The sequence below is a fragment of the Seriola dumerili genome, unplaced genomic scaffold (genome assembly GCF_002260705.1).
Source record: "Seriola dumerili isolate Sdu_G_001 unplaced genomic scaffold, Sdu_1.0 BDQW01000291.1, whole genome shotgun sequence".
NCBI lineage: Eukaryota > Metazoa > Chordata > Actinopteri > Carangiformes > Carangidae > Seriola > Seriola dumerili.
In genome coordinates, this window is record NW_019174546.1 from 4,923,471 (window position 1) to 4,943,337 (window position 19,867).

The 19,867-nt window shown below is 41.7% G+C and overlaps 1 protein-coding gene across 1 annotated transcript in view; it reads left to right on the forward strand.

Moving 5' to 3' along the window:
* Positions 1 to 19,867, forward strand: part of egfr (epidermal growth factor receptor) — a 42,252-nt gene that overhangs the window by 11,645 nt on the left and 10,740 nt on the right. The window contains exons 2-19 of the mRNA XM_022758305.1: positions 8,988 to 9,139; positions 10,139 to 10,325; positions 10,471 to 10,602; positions 10,732 to 10,800; positions 11,055 to 11,173; positions 11,557 to 11,698; positions 12,234 to 12,350; positions 12,876 to 13,002; positions 13,116 to 13,189; positions 13,278 to 13,365; positions 13,500 to 13,699; positions 13,871 to 14,003; positions 14,430 to 14,520; positions 15,062 to 15,219; positions 17,372 to 17,410; positions 17,567 to 17,711; positions 17,922 to 18,044; positions 19,235 to 19,333. Coding sequence (XP_022614026.1) covers positions 8,988 to 9,139; positions 10,139 to 10,325; positions 10,471 to 10,602; positions 10,732 to 10,800; positions 11,055 to 11,173; positions 11,557 to 11,698; positions 12,234 to 12,350; positions 12,876 to 13,002; positions 13,116 to 13,189; positions 13,278 to 13,365; positions 13,500 to 13,699; positions 13,871 to 14,003; positions 14,430 to 14,520; positions 15,062 to 15,219; positions 17,372 to 17,410; positions 17,567 to 17,711; positions 17,922 to 18,044; positions 19,235 to 19,333 — 2,195 coding nt within the window. The remainder of the gene's footprint in view (positions 1 to 8,987; positions 9,140 to 10,138; positions 10,326 to 10,470; positions 10,603 to 10,731; positions 10,801 to 11,054; positions 11,174 to 11,556; positions 11,699 to 12,233; positions 12,351 to 12,875; positions 13,003 to 13,115; positions 13,190 to 13,277; positions 13,366 to 13,499; positions 13,700 to 13,870; positions 14,004 to 14,429; positions 14,521 to 15,061; positions 15,220 to 17,371; positions 17,411 to 17,566; positions 17,712 to 17,921; positions 18,045 to 19,234; positions 19,334 to 19,867) is intronic.

Sequence of the window (19,867 nt, forward strand, 5' to 3'; positions counted from 1 at the left end):
AGGTCCATTTAGTAGCTGTTCTGGAGCTTTCAATCGTATCACGCAGAGGAGTTAGCCTGGTTGCCCAGATCCCGTTTAACTGTTTATTCTTGACTTTGGAAAAAAGTAAATGACAAAACAACGTCGCCACAAAAAGAGAAGATAGTGTGATGTGATTGAAAGCTCCACAAAAGCTACAAAATGGACCTAGTGTTGAGACAGTTTCATCCAGTAATTTCATTGTGATCATGTAATGTAATGAAAGGCAATTATTGCTTTATAGATGTCACAGAGTTATGAGAAGAAGAAAGCTGATTTTGCTCTTTTTTCCCTATTTCCCTCTCTGTTTTGGCGAGGTTTTGCCTGTACGCTGATTGTCCACTCTCTAGAGTAGTCATCGTAGTAGTCCATCGTGCACGTTTCATGCACAGTGATTCTGAGCCAGGGTCCTCGTGTTCAACAGTGTAGCTGATAGCAAGGAAAGGGTCTAGCCTGCCAAGTCTAATGCCTTTGATGGCTGATGCAAAGCAGCCAGACCTTAGGTTGTTCAAAAGCCCCTCTGTGTCTCTGTAGTGAGGGGGCGGCCTTGAAACAACCACCCTGCTCAGTCATAATCATCTAAAACAAGCTAACGCATTGTTGTGGAGCTTTGTTAACCATATGTGATGTGCTTTTCTTGTCAGGAACAGGATAACGCCCCGCACGTTAACAATGGATGAAATCTGAGCCGTGGGCTTGTGGGAGAGGTGTTTGATGAAAAACTAGCACCATTTTCTGTCAGTCCTTGCTGTTCACACTACTACGGTGGAGACTGAATTGTTCTGAAAATACTCTGAAGATTATAACCGAGCACTCCGGGGCCCCAAGTACTTGGCAGTGGCACCCCTGTTGCATTTCAGGCATTTCAGTTTGATGTGTCATCAGGAAGACATAGCTAAATTTTTCTGAGCTTTTCTCTGCTAATTAAATTGGTCATGCTTTTGGCGAGTACAACGCAAACATGTAACACAATACTCTTTCACAGTGTTGAAAATTATGAGAGCTCCTCGGCTGTACAAACGAATTCCCCGAGCTCCGTTTGTCCCTGACTTTTGCCCTTTGCTAGTGTGGATGAGGAAGAAACTACTCATCAGTGGATTTAAGTGCCTGCTGATGTGTAAAGCAGAGGTTGAAATGGTGAGTAAGGGCTGAGCAACAGAGTAAAGCTTACTAACGCAGACCCCGGGGCTTTTGTGGAATATTCCTTTTATGGGATCTCTCTCTGAAGACTTCAGTGGGGAAGAGTTACTAGAGACATGACTAAGGCAGTAACTGAGTTGCTGGCAGGCAACACTGTGAAAGCCGTGGTCAGACCTACACAGAAACGAGCCCGTCAGCAATCGGGCTAAAAATAAGAAACCCTTAAGCAGGAAGGCTGCCTCAAAGAGCGTCTATCTCCTTTGTTTAGATGAAGTGAGGAGTCCATTGAGTGAGAGTTATCTGTCCTCTCTGTTGATGTGCTTCAACCTGGGCCTGCTGCTCTACGCTGGGAATGCTTAAACCAACAGGGGATTCCCGAATCACAGCTGCTCTCTCCTGTTGGAATGATGTGTGAAATGTGTGGGTTTCTTCGCTTGTGGTTGTTGTTTTTCTTTCTCTCTCCTTCTTTGCCTTTGCCTCCCTTCCTCTGCTCTTCTTGTCCAGGCACAGCTCAGTGGCGGTTGGTGGAGAAGAGGGGGGGTATAGAGAAGTGAGTTAGCAGCAGTGTGCTTGCCGCCCACTCCCTCTCCCGTCTTCCTTTCGGGCTTCCTGTGGGATTGAAGAGGAGTATAGTTTTAACAGGGAAGGAGAAGGGAGAAAAAAAAAAAGAAAAAAAAAAGAGGTGGTGGTGGGGGTTGTCTTGGCTAGAATGGGCTTCAATAGGGAGAATGCCTGGACGTCAAAGAGGAAGTGGGTTGAATGTTGGAACATTTCAGGAGAATGGTGGGTGCATTATTGGCATTTAAATGGGGCCTGTTCTAACGGAGGTTGTGTGAGTTTTGGGTAACAGGAGTGGGATTGTTTGGTGCCCCTACAGAGAGCACTAATGGACTTTCCAACAGGCCGTGTGGGAAAATTGTCTGACTAATGATGTGTATTGCTTGATTATTTGGGCCATCATGTTGGGCCCCTCATATGTTGGTCACAGCTGGAGAGTAATAGGAGCGCAGCTGTGTTTAACTAACTCCAATAAATCAACTTGGGGCCTGGTAATTTATGCCTTTTTCAATGCATCTTCTATCATTTATGGTTTATGTATCTCCTCTGTCACTGATATCACTATTGGCTAATGAATACATCGACTATTGAGATAAATGTTCAGTATGTTGATTATTCACAGCAGTAGCTTAAACAATAACCAGAATGAATGCAATAAAAAAACAAATCCTCTTGTGAGCCACTAACTATGTAATGAATGAATAGTTTTCTAAATTAAAGAGTTGGTTCTTGAATTTACCAAAAAAAAAAAAAAAAACATTTTCCCACTTATCTCTTGTGGTAGCCATGAAAATAGTTTTGGTTTTTATTAGTTTCGGTCTCCAAGCCTATACAGTGGATGTGAATGGAATGGCCACCTGAAATCAGTGCAGTTAACTGTAAAAGCAACATTAACATATGCCAATCGATGCCAATATGCTGATATAAGGACGATATATACTGGGTAGAGCCTTCTTTTTATTCTCAAAACGGGCTCAGTTCCTTGTGGCATCGATTCCACAAGATGTTGGAAACTTTCCCTAGACATTCTGGTCCATGTTGAAGTGATTGCATCACATCATTTCTGCAGATTTGTAAAGATCTAGAGTAAAGTAGAGACTATTATGCATGAAAATCCCAGGAGATCAGCAGTTTCAGAAATACTCAAAGCAGCCTGTCTGATGCCAGCAATCATGCCACGGTCAAAGTGAAAAAAAAACAAAACAAACTGAAGTTTGATTGGCTGATTGGATAATTGCATGAATCAGCAGTTGTACAGGTGCGTATTATCACCTTATAGTCAGTTGCCTGTTTACACATGCAGCTGACACGGAACAACAATAGTATTTATTTGACATCGTGTTTCAGGCGACCTGGCAATATCCAGACTCTTTTAAGATCTGTTTTGGTGTCTTTTTACCTCCCGAAGGAAGTATCTGATTCCATAACAGCTAAATGCTTCACCATGTTCACCAGCTGTATGCAAACTTTTTTTGTCTATATTATTTGATACTGGGCAGGTATAGCTTACAGTGGGTTTGTCACAACTTCTTTGCTGGGAAGGGGAACTTCAGCGTTGGGTGATGCATTACTTTCAAGCAACTTCTTTTTTTTTTCCTGAAACAATGTCCAGTACTTTAGATAATCTACAGACCGCAATGTGAACAGTTTTTATTGGAAGTGCTTTTTACCGAAGAACCAGTTCCCATGAAAAGTGTTGACAGAGAGTTCTGTGAATCATCCAGAGTAAGAGAGGCAATGTTTCCAGTTAGAGATGTTTCTGTTGTTTTTATTTTAATGTCATTTTTTTTTAATTACAATGAACATAAAAAAAAAAAAAATCTGTCCTCCGCAATTTTATTGTGGTGACAACAAAGAGAAAGTTTGGCAAATATCTCAAAACTTGGGCAAATAAAACCAAAACTATCAAAATGGTAAGATACTCTTGGAAGCAAATGAAGTTAAATGTTTTTTTTGTTTTTTTTTTGTAATTTGGTTGAAATTTGAATCCAATAATTCAAGAATGAAAATTCTCTAATAGTCTAAACTGGTTCTGGTTCCTAGACGTGGCATTGTTATGAACTAATTCATATGCCTTAAGGTCTTAGAAATGCTGATCACAGTATGCAGGAGTGAGAGTATACATACTGTATTCCTGTGTTTGTGCAGAACCTAAATCCACGGTTTCCTCACACTGAGGTGGAGAGTAAACATTATGATGGGCCCAGCCACAGGTATCTGGAGTGTCTCACTGACTGGTGGAGAGCACTCTTCAGGAGCGGAGAGTAAACAGGAGCCTTTTTGGTCTTTATTTGGTCACTTTGCTGAGCTTTTAACAGACTAAACTTCACTGACTGCGCTCAAACTCGAGGCAGCTTCGAGCTGCTCAGAGGACACGTGACATATTCAGTGGGACGCTTCATTTGCTCGTGTTCTACAGCTGGATGCTTCAAGGTTTATCCCCTTTGTTATAGCCTCCAGGGAAAGGTCAGCCATGTTCATACATCAAGTGTGAGGCTTTGCACCCCCTCTCCACAGTTTGACCCCGCGGCCTGCCGCTATGTCCACCACCTCGGTTAGTTAAACCACAAACCACTCATTTCTCTCCTTTTTTCTTCTCGTTTTCATTTTTTTTTCTTCTGTCCTCTCACTTCCTTTCCATCAGTTCTCTTTCTCCAATAGCACATTAAGCTTGATTTAGATCATCCCCTCGTCCTCTTCCCCTGGAGACGACAATCAGCTACCATCTGGTTCAGCGTCATGGGGTAGCCGTATGAAACTGACCCTGTGCAAAGATCAACTTCCTGAGATGTCAGAGGGGTTTGTGTTGTTGCATTCACTGGGGATAGGGAGGGAAAGTGGGGGGGTATCCTCTGGCCCCTTTTTTCTTTTCTGAGGCCCCAAGATGTTTTCTCTGAGGGATTGATGCATCTCCCACGCAAAGGAAGAGAGCAGGATATCAGGAACTACAAAGTATGTTTATATGAATATAGTACACCACCACAGAATGCACATATATCTACTTGTGCTGCTAGTTTGGTCTTTATATGACATTCAATCCCTGTTCTCCTCCTGAATCTCAGCCAGTCAGAAAATATAAGAGTAGGAAGTATGAGCTGATTGCACAGAAAGAATCAAGGAAGTGGCTTCTTTTTTTTTTTTCACTGATAGTGAACTTTTGGAGATTTATGCTTCCCTGAAATCTGGAAATCGGAGTATGTGCAACTCCAAGGAGCCCCCTACTCTAAACTGTATGGCTGTAAAAGTTGATGGTGTGTTTTTCATCTTCTTACTGTCTGCACAGACATATGAGGGGGTTAACCATAATTTACCTCTAAATAAGGGAATTAATCTTGGCATCGATTTGTTATCAGCAGAGGAACACTGCAGATTGAGTTACATAAGAGACTTTGCCGTAATGCTGTTGACTTGGAGAGAGAAATAAACAAGTCATGTCAGTTAGCGTTGTTACTTCCCTTTAATTATGTATAAGTTTTCAGATAATGCAATCATCAGACTCTGGACACAGCGTAATTGAATTGCAGGTAGTGAATGAGAGGAAGCAAATGCGGCAGGGCCATTTCTGTTCTCTGTAGAAAGGTATAAAGCACGATCATTTAAACGTATAGTAGACGGCTCAGTGTGCCAAAGGAAATCATTAAATGGGTTTGAGAAGCTATTGCAATGTCCCGGGAAAGTTTGGTTTGCATATGTGGACATTTACTGTTTCCTCCAATGGCAAGAAAAATACAAAGCTTCATCCAAATATGTAAATGAGACCTCAAAATGTGAATTTATGGCAGACTTTGACCCTTTTTTGCTTTGGTTGGTTTTAGTACTTTTGGTAACATTGTACATCTGATCTTACCATGTTTAGTTAATATGTCTCACGTGTTTACTGTAAGTTTTGTCTGCTGTGACTTTGGTTTTATACCCTGGTTTCACTCCACTTTTCTCTGTCAAATAAGTTTTTCAGCTTCAAAGTTAAAAAAAAAAAGTTTCCAATTTACAGTTCGGTGCCAAAACCGCTCACATCATAACGGAGATGGACTTAATAAGGCAAACACCTGGCATCGCAACCCAATGCAACAGCCCTTCATATGTGCTACTTTTGGAAGTAGCTTTTAAGTTCACATTTTTGAGAGACACTTTATTTTAAAGAAACTGAACTGAACAGGTAAGATTTGCGTAACCTTTCCATGTCGGAGCGAATCACAGGTTCTACTTCTACGTCTCTGTAACGGTAGCATGTGAGCTCTCCACATGAGAGTGGTACGTCTTCGAAAGTCGAAGAGAAATGCATCTCATTCTCTGTGTCGGCAAACACTTTATTGGACCTGAATAATGAGCTAATTATCTCACATAATAAGCTTAGACAGTTTTTTTTTCTGTAGTAGCACAGATCCCATAGCCTCAAGAAACAAATATCTACCCACACACCCTTGACTTCCAACACTAGTCCCCAAGTAAACATCAAAAGAGCGATATGCGACCGCACATAGCAACAAGCTTAGATGACTAAAGACCGGGTTTATCAAGTCTTTTGTCTAGCTCTGACTTGGTGCTGATCAGCGCAGCGCAATCCAGGGAATGTTTTATACAACTCAAGCGTTGCATACTCATGCACAGCCCACACACACACACACGCACACACACGCACGCACGCACATGCACACAGCACTGACACAGTGATAATAGTATTGCAGACCTGCCACTCCTTGCTCCTAGAGCTCTCCTCTGGACATTCTGTGACGACAATACAGCTGGAGGAAGTGAAGCAATCTGTAATTAGTCTTTGTCACAGTATCAGTTACGTCTCTGCAGGCCCCACCCTTGCATTTAAGCAGACCGTAAACTGGGGTTTTTATTTTAATGTTTGATGAGTCAAATTTGAATCAGATGGCATGGAAAAAACATGGAAATAACATGATTGCTCCCAGTAATTTCCGATCTGTGTGTTCTTTTGCTCACCTGCTGTTGTCTGTCTCTGCTGGCGGAAAGGTGGTTTGCCAGTTGTGCAACCTTTTTTATGACACGTCGAACTCAAATATATGGGAGTCATTTTCATCTGTGGAAGGCTGTGTTGTCTTGAAGAAAATGAAAGTCTAGATAGAATTACGATGTCTTTCAGTCATAACTTCTATGTTGATACAGCCTGACCTTGTTTCTTTCTCATGTGCTGCAGCCTAATGAGGAAGTCAGTTTATGGTGGTAGCATATCAGGTCATTTACCACCTGCACCAGAGTCATGAAATCAACAACTGGGCAAGGAGAATGTTTACCATGACAGCACTGCTGCTGCTTGCTTGAGCAATCAATTCTTTTTTTTTTTTTTTTTCTTCCTTGTGCGCCACACAAGTATGAACTTCAGTTAGAGGAAGTTTGTTGAAACTTTACTCACCTGCAGCCTTTACTGGTCATCATAAATATTAACAGAACAGGCAGGAAACAGGCTGTATGTACTGTATGTGTAGATGTACTGTATGTACATGGCACAACAGCCAAACCATTTAACCATGATTTAGCATCCCTGTTAGCAAACTGCCATTGGGGATGTCCAAATCAGATTGATTAATATTCACAGCTGCACAGTCATGACAACCTTTTTGTTTATTACAGTTTGGTTTCTCAGTCTGAGTAATAATTAAGGGGCTAATTACATCTCACATGGCTCCTCTAATTAAAACGGTCAGCTTGCTTTCGCTGGCCTGCCTCTGTTGCCTGGGCGTTAGGCTGCTGGACCACAGGGTTCATATCAGGGAGATCCCTCAGGGACAAGCTAATGAGGAGGAAGAAGAGGAAGGGTGGGAGACAGCTGTTTTTTGCCTAATTCTCAGTGATTCGGTGCCGCTCTCTGTCGCTTTGTGTGAACACACGGCCCAATAACCTGAGTGAGAAATGCACAGTGGAAGAGGAAAAGTACAAAAAAAAAATTGGCTTTTGATACTAGTTTGACTGAGCTCAAAGATGATATCATTCCTTTTTCTTTTTTCCTCCCCCCCTTCAGTTTCTAGTTAAATGAACTGTGTTATGTACAATGTGGTGTCGCGAGGTGTGTCTCAGAATTTGGAGCGTGTGTTTTGGCCTTTCCTTGCAGTCAAGAGCAGACACGTTGTGGAATGTGACCCGGGAGACATTACACCAGAACCATAATTTCTTCTGAAATACACGGGAGGATGAATCTTTTGTTTTTCTCTCAACCTGTTGCTCAAGTCAACCCATGAATTAAGACTCAAAGGAGAGAAATCAGTTATATGCTCATTATGTGTGTGCACAGTGTTAATGTGTGCGTATGTATGGCTGTGTGTGCGTCGGAGGGGTGTTCACAGTGTTGAACTCAGCTGACTCTCTCCTCAGCGCCAGTCAGAACCTGTCTGACCAGCTTGGGACGACTGAACACAGGAAGACGACTTGACGCGCATACTTGCTCTAAAGACTGCATTCATTAAGAAAGAGCCTTAAGTATCCACAGGACTTATCAGTAATACTGCCTTCCTTATCCAAACATTTAGTTATATAATGCCAAATAGGTCACTATCAGCCCACGATTGTAGTCCTGTGAATCTCTCTATCGCTGCCTTTGTTGTTACTGGAACAGAAAGCGCGTGGATCAGCATTTGATTCAAACCCTAAATTGTTATTTAGTCATGTTGCCCTTAAAATCAGATACGCTTCAACTATTTATTGAGACCGTTATAAATTATGAGATTTAGAGATCTACAGATCCCTTACCCCCACCTAAGAAACAGACTCGCAAATCTCATGGAATCTGTGACACACCAAATCTTTTCTCCAAAATGACACAGCCTTGGAGATGCTGGTTGCAGTGGTTGTTTTAACAAGCCTGCATAGCAGTGGAAAGACTGCGGCCTCTGCCAGTATAAATACAGCCAGCTCACTTTGACACATGAGCCAGAACTCGCTTTGTCGCTGAGATTCGATTCCTATTGTAGATGCTACCCAGATCACTTATTTTCACATGAAAGCTGGCCAAGTTATGACTGCTCGGACCGCATTTACAAACAGAGACACTTGCGCGCGCACACACACACACACACACACACACACACACACACACACACACACACACACACAGAAAGTCATAAATTGAGCCAATATGTTACATAAGCAGTGGATGTTTCTGAGTGATAGCACCATGGGGCTTTGGATAACTGGTTTTGTGACACTGCATTTATTTCCAGATGATTTACACACAGTGAGAATCATGTGTTTCAAATAACATTCAGACATGTTTGACAGATTTTTTTTTTTTTTTTTGTCTTTCCCTGCAGTATGCCAAGGCATCACCAACCGCTTAAACCTTCTGGGGTCCAAAGAAGACCACTACCTGAACATGGTGAAGACCTACAGCAACTGCACTGTGGTCCTGGAGAACCTGGAAGTCACTTACATGGACGAACACCGTGACCTGTCCTTCCTCAGGGTAAAGACTGCACTCTGTTAACGGTGGAGGTTAGACATGCACAGCACAGACTGGGAAAGGTTCCTATTATCTCGTTTTCTTTAGTTTTCTCTTTGGTGGTCTGAAGCCTGTTTCCCCAGACAATCTGTGTCTTGGATCTTCGCAGGCTCCTCACTGCTCTTATCGCTCCGGTTCAGATAATTAAAATCCACGGAGAGTGAGTGAGTCCGTAGTGGCAGATGATTCAGCGCGTTTCTAACCCTCTGGTTTGGAGCTTTGCTTGAACTCCAGCTGCAACGACAAGGTTGTGAACACTGGGCAGATGTTATGAGGGACCACACACACTCACATACTCACACACACACACACACACACATACACACACACAAACAGAAATAACATGCAGTCAGCAGATATCATGCAGGAGTTTCAAGGACGGAGTTTCCATTGGGGATGGTGGGGGGAGATGTGTCCCTCTTATTTTTAAAAATCCTATTTTTGTTCCCTCTTCACTGTTTTCTTTTCTTTTTTTCTTTTTTTTTTATTCTACCTGCTCAGCTGTCATAATAGCTGTTTTTTGGCCCTGACTTTCACCTCTCTACACACATTACTGCCCTAACCCTCAGAGTGGTGGAGCTGGATGGGGCCATGTGCAGCCTGGGAGGATGACTAGTACAGTCAGGGCTGAAAAAACAAAAAACAACTTCCTTTAATCTGTATTGTGATTTAAAAGTGACAATGTGTCATTACATTTACATGACAATTGTTAGGGATTACCAGTTTCACCATATAGTGTCCTAAGGTTTATACAGATATGCAGGAAATAACCTTCACATAAGTTCAGTCTTTATTTTTATTTCATTTCATCTGTTGCTTTCTAACTTCATTGCCTACCCAGTTCTGAAACCAAATATTTATCCTTTAATAATAAATGTGTGTTTTCAGCTCAACAGCATTGCACATTTATACCTGAGTCCACAACAAACAGCTTTTTTATTCTCTTTTTTTTTCCTTCCACAGTCAATTGAAGAAGTGGGCGGCTACGTCCTGATCGCCCTCAACACAGCTCCCAGGATTCCTCTGGAGAACCTGCGCATCATTCGAGGTCATTCCCTCTATGAGGGAGCGTTTGCCCTTTCTGTTCTCGCCAATTATGACAAACCTGCAGGTCAGGGCACCCAAGAGCTTCTTCTGACCAGCCTGACAGGTCAGTCCAGCTCCGCATTTTCAAGTTTTCTATGGCAGAATATTTTCTATAGAATCTTTGTGTTATAATAAAAATCTAAATATTTCAATCTTGGCCTGTTGTAAAATTAACTGTGTCATTTTATTCAATTGACATTATTTTGCAGAAATTCTTAAAGGAGGTGTAAAGTTTCAGACCAACCAGCTGTGCAACGTGGATACAATACAGTGGTATGACATTGTCAACGCTGACAACCATCCCAGCATGGAGCTCCCAGTGGCTAGCAAAAATCCACTTTGTAAGTAACACATTTTACAGCAAAAGACGAAGGCTGCAAAAGTCATTCATTGTGCATTGATAAAGAATTTGCAGGGTGTGAAGTAAACATTTGACTGTTTATTGTGGTCTTTTTTTTTTTTTTTTACAGGTAACACATGTGACTCAAGCTGCTTCAATGGTTCATGCTGGGCTCCTGGGCCTGAAAATTGCCAGACTTGTAAGCTCTGATCTGTGTTATCATTTTACCATTAAAGAACTCAAGTGCATACGCTGTATTAAAGCTGAAATCTGGAACGTGTTTAAGTTGATTTATCGTGGTTAGTTCACAGTATCCTGTATATGGTGTGGTGAAACACGAAAAACTTGTCAGGAAATATTCTTCACAGCTTTAATAAGGCCTGAAAATGAAAAATGAAAAACAACTTGCTGCTACTGGTCACTCCACTGACTTTTTCTTGTTCTTTTCTCCAGTAACAAAGCTGAACTGTGCACAGCAGTGCTCGAAGAGATGCAAAGGACCGTCACCAAGCGACTGTTGTAATGAGCACTGTGCTGCGGGCTGCACAGGACCGCGGCCCACCGACTGTCTGGTGAGAGAAAGACGCCGTCATGTGCGGGACACGACTAATGATATGATCAAGGAGCTGGGAAACAGAGCAGCATGAACAACAGAATAAACTGAATGTTTCATACTTCTGCTTTAAATTTGGATGAGAAGCCTCCAACAAAACAAAGCCCTCACTCAGCAGCATCTGTTTTTATGATCAGAAGTGTTATTATTGGTTTCAGTACCAATGAGACACATAACTGCTGATTAAATCTTTCATTTGGCAGTGCCTGGAGTATCAGCGTCTGCTCTCCCTCTTCTCTGTGCAGTTCTGAGGATTAAGCCAAGCCTGTGATAGAGGAATGCGGTGTTATCATTAGTGTGACTTGGTCCCTGTGTACTGGATGACTGTTGTTTGTGCTGCAGGCCTGCCGGGACTTCCAGGATGACGGGGTGTGTAAGGACTCCTGCCCGGGCCTCATGCGTTACGACCCCAACCTGCACCAGCTGGTACCTAACCCACATGGAAAGTACAACTTCGGGGCCACCTGTGTCAAGAGCTGCCCACGTAAGACTGACTAAACAGACAAACTTATTTTCAGTTCTTTGGTATTTGTTAGCCAAAATTGTTCCTGAAGTTTCTGTCCTCTTAGACACTGATATATTTATTAGTGCGCAGTAGCTGTTGCCTTGACAGTCAAGATAAATAAAATAAAACTAGTCGGCCTCACTGGCCAATGTGAAACTTATCATGCATGATTACGAGCTCTTTCACATTGTGGTATGCTGAACAAGTGCCCGGGTCGTCCTTCAGGGTTGTTAGACATTCAGTAGTTACAGTGCACAGTTGCAGTTTAATTATAAACTGTATAAACAAGGAAAGAAAATGATTGAGTTTCAGGGCGTGTTAATGCAAGAACTGTTCTCTCTCAGTTTAACTTCTACAGGTCTTTCCCAGTATTACTCAGTCAATACTGAACTGTATAGCCTGCAGTGTTATTATGTGCCTGTAGTGATACTGGTGGTATAACTCATGCAAGTTATTATGGCTGAAAAGTACATTTAGGTGTGATTTGATTTCTTGTGTTTTGCAATGATTCCAGATAACTATGTTGTGACTGATCATGGAGCCTGTGTGCGGACATGCAGTGGTAACACATATGAGGTGGACGAGGGAGGAATCAGGAAGTGTGCAAAGTGTGATGGACTGTGTCCAAAAGGTAGGGAGTTGAGCTGTCTCTCTGTGCAACCTGGGGACTCTTCCTGACTCATATGCATAACACAGTTTACAGTGATAAAATGTAACTAAACACATTTACTTGAGTCCTGTGGTTTATTACAATTCAAAGGCAGCTGCAAGACACAAGCCGTGTATTCATGTAATTAAATATGACACATTCATATAGATAAACTATCGAATAGCATGTGAAATTGTTAGAATTAGCTCCACATTGCCCAGCAGCAACATGCTAATGCTACTTTCATGTTAATGTATCACTAATAATAATCCAAGGGGAACATACCGGAGGCATAATGAATACTTCAAGTACATTTTATTCATTTAATTTTGAATTGTGGAATTGCTTCTTTTACTTCAGTTAATGGTCTGAATACTACTTTAGACACAGTTTGCCTCCTCTTAAAAGCCCTGCTCACTCTGGTTTAGATTATTCCCACGATCAGAATAATCTCAAGAGCTTTGAAATAGTTTCTGTACTGATTTTTGTTTTCTTCATGGTTTGCAGTGTGTAATGGTCTTGGAACGGGAGACCTGACTCACACCCTGTCTATCAATGCCACCAACATTGACTCCTTTAAAAACTGCACCAAAATCAATGGGAACATTGCTATCATCCACACCTCAATTCATGGGTAAGGAACAGCACTTGCGGACTTCATGCCCACCTATATCACCTGTATCAACTGCAATAGATCACTGGGCACCTTTACCAATAAAAACAAACATGTATTTTCTAATTTTGTAGGGATACATATACCAAAACACCAAAGATGGATCCTGCCCAGCTTGATGTGTTTAAGACAGTTAAAGAAATTACTGGTAAGCCTGCGTAAGAGCTGAGTAATGCATGACGCACTAAATGGCACACTAAGGAGTTTCACAATTAACAAACCATTTGTTGCTTCAGGGTACTTGTGGATTCAAACATGGCCAACGAGCATGAACTCACTCAGTCCTTTTGAGAATCTGGAGATCATTCGAGGACGAACTAAACGGTATGTCCCTTTGTAAAGACCCCCTGAGGATTCACGACCGCTGGATCACAAGGAACAACAGTTCAACACCAACTGTTCTTATTAAATCTTTCCTTTTTTCTTCTCTTCCTGCTCCACCTTTTTTCCTTTGGTAGTGGAAGCCGCAGTGTGGTTATGACTCAGCTCGATATCAGCTACCTGGGCCTTCGCTCGCTCAAAGAAATCAGTGATGGCGACGTGGTCATCGTGAAGAACCGCAACCTGTGCTACACCAATAAAAGCCACTGGGAGGGGCTCTTCAAATCGGAAAGCCAAAGTGCCACTGTGGAGGAAAATGCTCATGCTACCACATGTGGTAAACTGAATATCATTTCCCACACCTAAATCAGTCAGGTCCTTTTGTTGTTTTGTTGTGTAACATGTGATTATTCAATGCACGAGCTGGATTTAATTAACCGAGTCTAATTTCAGAATTGGATAATTATGTGGGAAAGATCTTCTCTTCAGATTATATGTTTGTTTTCAGCTCTGAGTAACAACACGTGTGACAGGAAGTGTACCATAGGCGGCTGCTGGGGTCCTGGCCCAGACATGTGTTTCGCCTGCCGTGACTACAGCCGTGATGGGAGCTGTGTTGACTCCTGCAACATCCTTGAGGGGTAAGGGAGGAATCTGGGTTTTACTCCCTTTTTTAAGCTCTGAAATGCAGTGATCCTTATTTTAGACAAACAAACAGCCTGAACATCAGATCTGTGTTCTCTGCTGTTAACTCCTCCAAAGTCTATTTTCATACCATGAGCATTTCTAGACTGTGACATTGGACGAGTTTGGGGATTTGTTATTGAAAGCAACGCTAAGACCAAATCTGATCCAAGGTATTTTGAAGTTAAACCTCCAGTAGATATAAGACAAACAGTGTAGCTGAAATGGCGTGTGTTTATCTTTGCAGATCTCTGTCAAGGTCTCTGTCAAACATTGAATCTCGACATGCTTACAATTTAACTTCTGCCCTCAAAGAAGGGATCAAGAATTTCAGTTCACATGTAACTGTTTGAAATGAGGTGCTTTGTTATTGGTTTTTGCAGAGAGCCACGGGAGGCAGTTGTGAATAAAACCTGCATGGAGTGTCACCCCGAGTGTCAGCGCATGAATGGGACTGCAACCTGCAGTGCGCCTGTATGTGTCTCACCGACAACTAAACTGTCATTGCAAACATCCATGAAAAAAAAAAACAAAACCCCCAGAAATCTTGTGAAACAGCTTTGAATGTCAACAATAAATGTCATGTTTTTGTGTCAGTCACTCAGAATCAAAGAGCACTGCAGATTAACAATTACGCAGCATGAAATCCATTCCAGAAGAGTTGGCGCTACTGATTTCTCCATCAGCAGCAGCCTTGATAGACCATAATGCAATGCAGCCAAATATAGAAGTAGACATGTTGATAATGAGGGAGTTTTAGTGAAAGTATCAAATTACAGCATTTGATTGCAATAGGTTTAGCAGTGGACTGGAGGAGTTGTACTGGCCTAAACTGAGGCCCATAACATGAATGTGTGGTTTTCATTGCCTTAACACTGGCATCTTTATGAGGAAGAGAGATGCAACTTTCTTTGAGAAATTACTACTAAAAGGCAGTGCAGCTTACATAATATTTACTACTCCTCTCAAGAGGGTTGTAAACATGATTCTTTTTTTTTTCTTTTTTTACTTTCAGGGTTCTGGAAACTGTACTAAGTGTGGCAGCTTCAAGGATGGACTGTTCTGTGTGTCTCGCTGTCCCCAAGGTGTGCCAGGAGAGGACGACGCGCTAGTGTGGAAATACGCAGATGAGATGAAAGTGTGCCAGCTATGCCACAAGAACTGCACTCAAGGGTAAAAGCAATGCTCCTTCGACCTGAGAACTGGCAGCACACGTCCCTGTGTTGCAAACATTTGTCTGTGGTAATTTTGATGCAGTAACTTTGTGTAAGCCAGTAGGGTCGGCTGTGGTTCACGGGTTGGAGAGAAGCGAATTTTAAACATGAGGCAAATGTAGAAATTGAACAATTTAGGAGATTTGTTATGGACTAAGATTAAAGCACCATAGCATTTTCTTGTAAACAAATCCAATTATTTCTCCAAAGCATACCATGGCTTTGTAGTTTCCTCAGTGTTTTATTTTTTTTGCACTTTCTAGGCTCCCATTAATCTCCATTCATTTCAGTTTTGAATGGATAGACATCTGCATTATATAGCAGAGCAATAATAACTTTAACAGGAATGAAATCAGACCTAATGTGTTCAGAGTGGTGGACTATCAACAGTCAGCCATGGTGATCGTTGATGGTTGCGGAAGGAAGTGGTTTGGGGACACCGTGTGTGCAATAGGTCTCTGCAACTGTCCAGTGCAACTTTTAACAAGTCCTGATTTTCTTTTACTAGTTTTGTGTTTCATAGCTACATCACTGGTGTAGTGGACATACCTGGTCTGGCATCAGTCACAAGCCATTAAAGAAGTTCACAGTAAGGACATGCCGAATTGACATTTTCTTACTCTTCCCATCATCAAACTATCAAATTGATTGGAAACGGAGACAAAGGACCCTTCTCTCATAAACAGACGGGCTTTTTAGCATGTCAGAGAGATGCACAACAAAGGGTCAGCTCCAGAGGATCAACGAATGGACAACCGGGCAAATTGGAGAAAATAATTTAAATCTCCATTTTGTAACAATATGACTGCCTCTGTATTGGTATGTGATCGTTTCTTATATAAGAAAAGTAACATCAAAAGGACTTATTGGGCTCTATTTTAATGATCAGAAGCACATGGTCTGAAGCTCCTGGCGTACATGCATTTAGGGCGTGTCCGTGTCACTTTTGCTATTTAAAACAGTGAAAAAAAACGTGGCATCAGGCGCATGATTCAAATGGGTTGCACTTAATCTCCCAATTATTCATGGGAGTGTTTTTGGCGTAACATCCAATAAACCAATCACAGTGCCATCTCACATTCCCTTTAAAAGCCAGGCGCACTTGCACCTTGGCGTATTGCTATTATAATGGCACAGTGTTGCACACAGAGTTAGATTCTGTTTGCGGTCAGTTGATTATATATTGTGACTGACCAGTGAGCCCAGGCCTGACACAGGCAGCAGCTCTGTGTGTCCTGAGGGACAAAGAAGGGCTGAGCGAATCAACGCGCTGGTGATGTAACGGCACAAATCACAATGTTAGAAATATTTTACGTTACACGATGGGAAGTGTGACTAAATCTTCGGCTCGTTATGAAACTCTGGTGGACAGATTTAGGGGATGAATGGGGAACACTGTGGAGGATTTATCAGGTAGTAAAGTAGAAAGAGCGCTTCTATGCAGAGCCTCCTGCAAGACACATCCATGACACAAGACAACATAATATAACACGCAACATGTCGCAAAGAAGTCGTATAGCCGTAGTGTAATAAGCCGTAACATATTCTCTCCTACGATTGCCAACTCATCGCACAGTTCATTTTACTTATTACTACTACTGCTACTTATTACTTTCATCTTGATGGTTATCAGACATTGCATTTACTCTGTAGTCTGAGTCCAAATAAAGAAATGTATCAACTGGTCATTGTCCTCTTGTGTTCTTTTGAAGTAGAGGCTGGAGAGCCATTAAATCAAGAAGTCACGGCTTCTGTTATGAGATTGATCACATGAATCAATAAATGAATTCAATAACATTTGCCCCCCCCCCCATTCATGCAGATTTTAATCATAAAATTGTGGTATTCACAAATGTGATTTATACATTTAGTCTTATAGACTCATAATATATTCCAGAGAGCTTTTATTGGCTGTAATCAGCAGAGCGGTTTTTCGTGAAATCAAACAGGTGTGGCAACAGTGATTGGTGGACACCGATTGCAAAGCATTTCCCTAAATGTGTTTAACTTTGTAGGAGATCAATCGACTTATGATGGTTTGGGGAATTTGTAGTGTGAAGGCACAGTAACAGTATAGTTACATCAGATTCTTTGCATTGATTTCTTTACAGGTGCATTGGTCCTGGTCTTGAAGGCTGCCAGATTAAAAGGTGAGTAAATGCAGTAACAGTGTTCATCAGTGCTTAAGGATACACTGGCTTTGCCTAAGTTCGACACTCTAATCTCATCTCTCCTTGTTGATTCAATTCACAAATGTGCTCTGGTTTCTATCTGCGGTCTGAAATCGACTCCCACCTGTCTTTCAGCTCTTCTGGTCTTTCCATGATTGCAGCTGGTGTAGTTGGTGGGCTGCTGGCTGTTCTTATTGCAGGCCTGTCTGTCTTCGTGTTGCTACGCCGACGCCACATTAAGAGGAAGAGGACAATGCGCAGACTGCTCCAAGAGAGAGAGGTAAGATGAGGGAAGTGAGATACCATGCTTGTAGAGTACAGTATGCAGAGATTACAGTTTTTAATATCTTACGGTCTTCTTCAGTATTAGATTGTTATGGTATTTTGTATTGAGTATTGACTCGCTAGAGTGCATTGTTAACCAATCACTGGTGCTGTTTTTGAGGTAAGACATTGTAAGACATTCAGTCCTTTTTTTTTTTTTTTCCAGTTGGTCGAACCTCTGACTCCAAGTGGAGAGGCACCGAACCAGGCTCTGCTGCGGATCCTGAAAGAGCCAGAGTTTAAGAAAATCAAAGTGCTGGGATCAGGGGCTTTTGGTACAGTTTATAAGGTAACAACACGCCTCAGGGTTGTGTGTAAAAAACACCTTGTTTTCCAAATTGCACTGCAGTGCTGAGTTTTCCACAAGCTGGAGCTCAGGAATAGTGCATGAGCCAAGTCTACATGACCAACACCCGTCAGTGTTCTCGCGCATCTGTCGTCAATTTTTCAATTAAAAGACACATTTTTGACTTGCCAGATCACGCACGAGTGACTTCACTCTCTCTTTTAGAGCTCTCTCCTGCTCTGTGTGTATATTTAATTCATTCATTAATCACAATTTCACAATCACAATCACAATACATGTTCACACAGTGTCGTTGTGGGGATATATGCAGACAAAAAGCTGATCTCCATGAGGTTCAAAGTTTATTTTAGGGTCAGTTTAAGATTAAGGTTGGGATAATTCTCCACAGAGAGAGGATGTAGGTCAACACAATGTTCTTACTTACAGTACAAAAACAACTCTGTGTGTGTGTCTGTGCTCTTGGATTTCTGTCTCTGAGAGGACTAACTGCAGTTTTAGACCTTGAGGGTGAGGACAATTTTGGAAAGTAAGGAACATTTTTTCCAAAGGGCTATTTGAGGGTTAAGACTTGGTTATAGGGTTGGATTTAGGGTTGAGTTCGGGTTGGGGTTTGGTATTTAGTTGTGACGGTTAAGGCTAGGTTCATTCAGTGGTGAAAGAAGTAGTGACATAGAAGTAGAAGTACAAAAATATTAGCATTAGGTGACAGATTGGACCCTGTCAGAGTGTTATATTATATTATCTAGGTGTAAGCAGCATTTTAGCTCATTTAGGTGGAGCTAAATTTAACTAGTTTATTTACTGTTGGGTATTTTATTCTAAGACAATGCAACATTTTAACTCGTCATATGTTTTGTAAGTAAAACAGAGTGGTCAGATACCTAAAAAATATAACATTGCCCTCTGAAATGTAGTAGAGGAGTATGAAAGTAGCATAAATTCAAAGTAAAAGTACCTCAAAACAGAACCTAAGTAAATGTACTTTGTTATTTTCCACCCGCTGGGTTTAGGGTCCTCACAAGTATAGAATACAAAGTGTTTGGGTGCACTGTATGAACGTCAACCTTTGCAATTATACTGTATATACTAACATTTGTATGTATGCACTTGTGTTCCCTTGATGATTCAGGTGTGATTAAAGCCTGTGAAATAACACACTTATGTCCATACAGGGCCTGTGGGTTCCAGAGGGAGAGGACGTGAAGATCCCAGTGGCCATAAAGGTTTTGAGAGAGGCCACATCACCAAAAGCAAACAAAGAGATCTTGGACGTAGGTTCACTGATTTATGTGGTATTTTTTTTGGACTGAGCTTACAGTAATACTGAGTCAGAACTAAAGCAGCGATTCATTTAAAATGTTATTTCCCAAACCACTCCAGTGAAGGGTGTGCTGCTTGTGGGAAATGGCAGCGGAAATATGAAAGTTAGAAACTCTAAACACCTTTTTTTCTTTTTTTTTTTTTTTCTTTTTTTTTTAGTAATTATCACAATATTGTGATTTGATTAAAAAGGCAGAGAAGAGTGAGTGACAATTATTCCTTGCCAGATGTCGATTTCACTAATGTATCCTGTCATTTGTAGCACCTGTAGCAGCCTATTTTCCTTTTAACGGAGAATGTGTCATGTTTCTACACGGTGACCCTCTTATAGGCTGATGGGAATGGGATTTATTCATTGGAAAGCTGTGTGTGGGTGTTGGTGTGTAATCCAAGGCTGAGGTGTTCTGGAAAGGAATGCAGTCCTGGAGCCACGCTGAGAAGTCAGCCTGCTTGAAATGCGTTTTACAAACGGCTGAATGTGCATC